At 44.7% G+C, this 2,695-nt stretch overlaps 1 protein-coding gene across 1 annotated transcript in view; it reads right to left on the bottom strand.

Moving 5' to 3' along the window:
* Positions 1 to 1,375: 1,375 nt before the first annotated feature.
* LOC140985933 (uncharacterized) overlaps positions 1,376 to 2,695 on the bottom strand; it is a 1,990-nt gene continuing 670 nt past the window's right edge. The window contains exon 3 of the mRNA XM_073453876.1: positions 1,376 to 2,679. Within this exon, the coding sequence (XP_073309977.1) occupies positions 1,376 to 2,679 (1,304 nt within the window). The remainder of the gene's footprint in view (positions 2,680 to 2,695) is intronic.

The raw sequence follows: 2,695 nt of genomic DNA, 5'->3' as shown, positions 1-2,695 counted from the left end.
TCCTCTGCTAGGCGATGTCTAAGTAGGAAATTTTAACTTTTCTCCTGCCCCAACTCTGCTCCTCTACTAGGCGATGCCTTAGTAGGAAAATTTAATTTTTCTCCTACACTCTGCTCCTCTACTAGGCGATGCTTTAGTAGGAAAATTTAATTTTTCTCCTCCACGCTACTCCTCTGCTAGGCTATGCCTTAGTAGGAAAATTTAACTTTTCTCCTGATCCAACTCTGCTCCTCTACTAGGCGATGCCTTAGTAGGAAAATTTAATTTTTCTCCTCCACGCTACTCCTCTACTAGGCTATGCCTTAGTAGGAAAATTTAATTTTTCTCCTCCACGCTACTCCTCTACTAGGCTATGCCTTAGTAGGAAAATTTAATTTTTCTCCTCCACGCTACTCCTCTACTAAACTATGCCTTAATAGGAAAATAAATTTTTTTCACCCTCACAATGCAACAACATTCATGAATTGAAAAGAAAAACTTGATTTTATTGAATTCCAACTGATTACATAGGAAAATTCAGAAAATAAAATACATCAACGATAGAATCAAAAATAATACTTCCTAAGGTGATAAGTATTCCAAGGCCTCTTCAAAGCCTTGCCTTGTGCATTCTCTAAGTAATAGGCTCCAGAGCTCAGCCTCTCGATCACTTTGAAGGGACCCTCCCACTTTGGGTCTAACTTTCCTCTCTGCTCTTCTGGCACCTTCCTCAGGACCAAGTCACCTACCTGGAAGTTTCTCTGAACGACCCTCCGATTATAAGACTGTGCAATGCGGTTCTTATAAGCTTCCATGTGAATGCTGGCAGCCTCTCTCTTTTTTCCATAAGATCAAGGTCAGTGGCGCGTCTCGCACCATTGTTTTCGTCATAAAACATTATTCTTGCTGATTCCAACCCAATCTCAGCTGGGAGCACTGCCTCATTACCATAGACCAAACTGAAAGGAGTTTCTTTGGTTCCTTCTCTTGGGGTGGTTCGGTATGCCCATAAGACACTTGGTAGCTCATCCACCCAATTTCCCTTAGCATTGCCAAGTCGAACTTTCAGACCCTGCACCAGTGTCCGATTAGTCACCTCCACCTGCCCATTACTCTGCGGGTAAGCTACAGATGTAAAGACTTGTTGGATCTTCATCTCTTTACACCAAGCTTGGATCTTAGCCCCTTGGAACTGTCTCCCATTATCAGATATCAATCTTCTAGGCACCCCATATCTGCACATTATATTCTTCCATAAGAATTTCAGAACGTCATTCTCAGTGATTCTTGCCAACGGCTCCGCTTCCACCCATTTCGAGAAATAGTCAACTACCACCAATAAGAACTTTTTCTGAGCAGGAGCTATAGGAAAAAGCCCCACAACATCCATTCCCCACTAGTCAAAAGGACAAGCGGCCGTGATAGCCTTCATCATCGCGGTCGGCCGGTGATGCAACCGGGCATGACGTTGACAACTATCACAAGACATCACTATCTCTTGAGCATCATGCAGCACTGAGGGCCAACAATAACCGGCTAGCAACACCCTCCTTGCCAACGCATAAGCCCCCAGGTGATTTCCACAGCACCCCTCATGAACTTCTTGGAGTACATAATCAGCCTCTTGATAACTCAAGCATTGAAGAAGCGGCCCTGCGAAAGACGTTCTATACAACACTTCTCCGATCATCACATAACGCGAACACTTTGCCTTCAACTTACGAGCTTCGCAAGGGTTATCAGGAAGCTTTCCCTCTTTCAGGTAATCAATTATGCCAGTTCTCCAATCCTCCTCCTCCTGTTCAACTGCGGGTGAACTCGTGTGAGGTGTGAGTTCAACTTGGAATACCACATCTCTAGTCTTCCAACATCCCAGTGTTCCAGCCATTTTGGCTAGAGTGTCCGCCTTTTCATTTTCTTTCCTGGGAATCTGTTCAAATGTAATCTCTGCGAATTTCTCTCTGACTCTGTCCACTTTNATCTGTTCAAATGTAATCTCTGCAAATTTTTCTCTGACTCTGTCCATTTCTTGAGCATACTCAATAAGTTTTTCATCTTTCACATCATACATTCCCTTCATCTGTTGTGCTACCAGCTGTGAGTCAGAAAAAATAAGTACCCGGGTAGCTCCCACGTTTCTGGCTGCTCGAAGTCCTGCCAACACAGCCTCATACTCTGCCTCATTGTTAGATGCTCGAAAGTCCAACCTTACCGCTAACTTCACCTCCTCCCCAGCTGGTGAAATCAGTACCACTCCCACCCAACTTCCCTCCTTCGAAGATGAACCATCCACATATACTTTCCAAGGGTCCTCATTTTCTTGATGCACGGTCTCAGCCAGAAAATCGGCTAAGGCTTGTGCTTTAATAGCTGTTCTCGGCTCATACTGGATGTCATACTCTCCCAGTTCAGTAGTCCACTTGACCAAACGACCAGACATCTCTGAATGAGTTAAGATCTTCCCCAATGGACTGTTGGTGAGTACCAAAATTGGATGAGATAGGAAGTATGGCCTCAAACGTCTTGCTGTCATCACCAAAGCCAAAGCCAATTTTTCCAACCCTGAGTATCTGATCTCTGCTCCTTTGAGTGCATGCGAAACATAGTAAACCGGCTGTTGAACGGATCCATCTAGCTTGACAAGGACCGAACTCACAGCTCCTTCAGTGGTAGATAAATATACCCACAAAGGCTCACCAGCTGCCGGTTTGGCCAG

The sequence above is a fragment of the Primulina huaijiensis genome, chromosome 10 (assembly GCF_012295235.1).
Source record: "Primulina huaijiensis isolate GDHJ02 chromosome 10, ASM1229523v2, whole genome shotgun sequence".
NCBI classification, from domain to species: domain Eukaryota; kingdom Viridiplantae; phylum Streptophyta; class Magnoliopsida; order Lamiales; family Gesneriaceae; genus Primulina; species Primulina huaijiensis.
The sequence above is the reverse complement of the archived record's forward strand: the minus strand, read 5'-3'. Positions and strand labels throughout refer to the sequence as shown.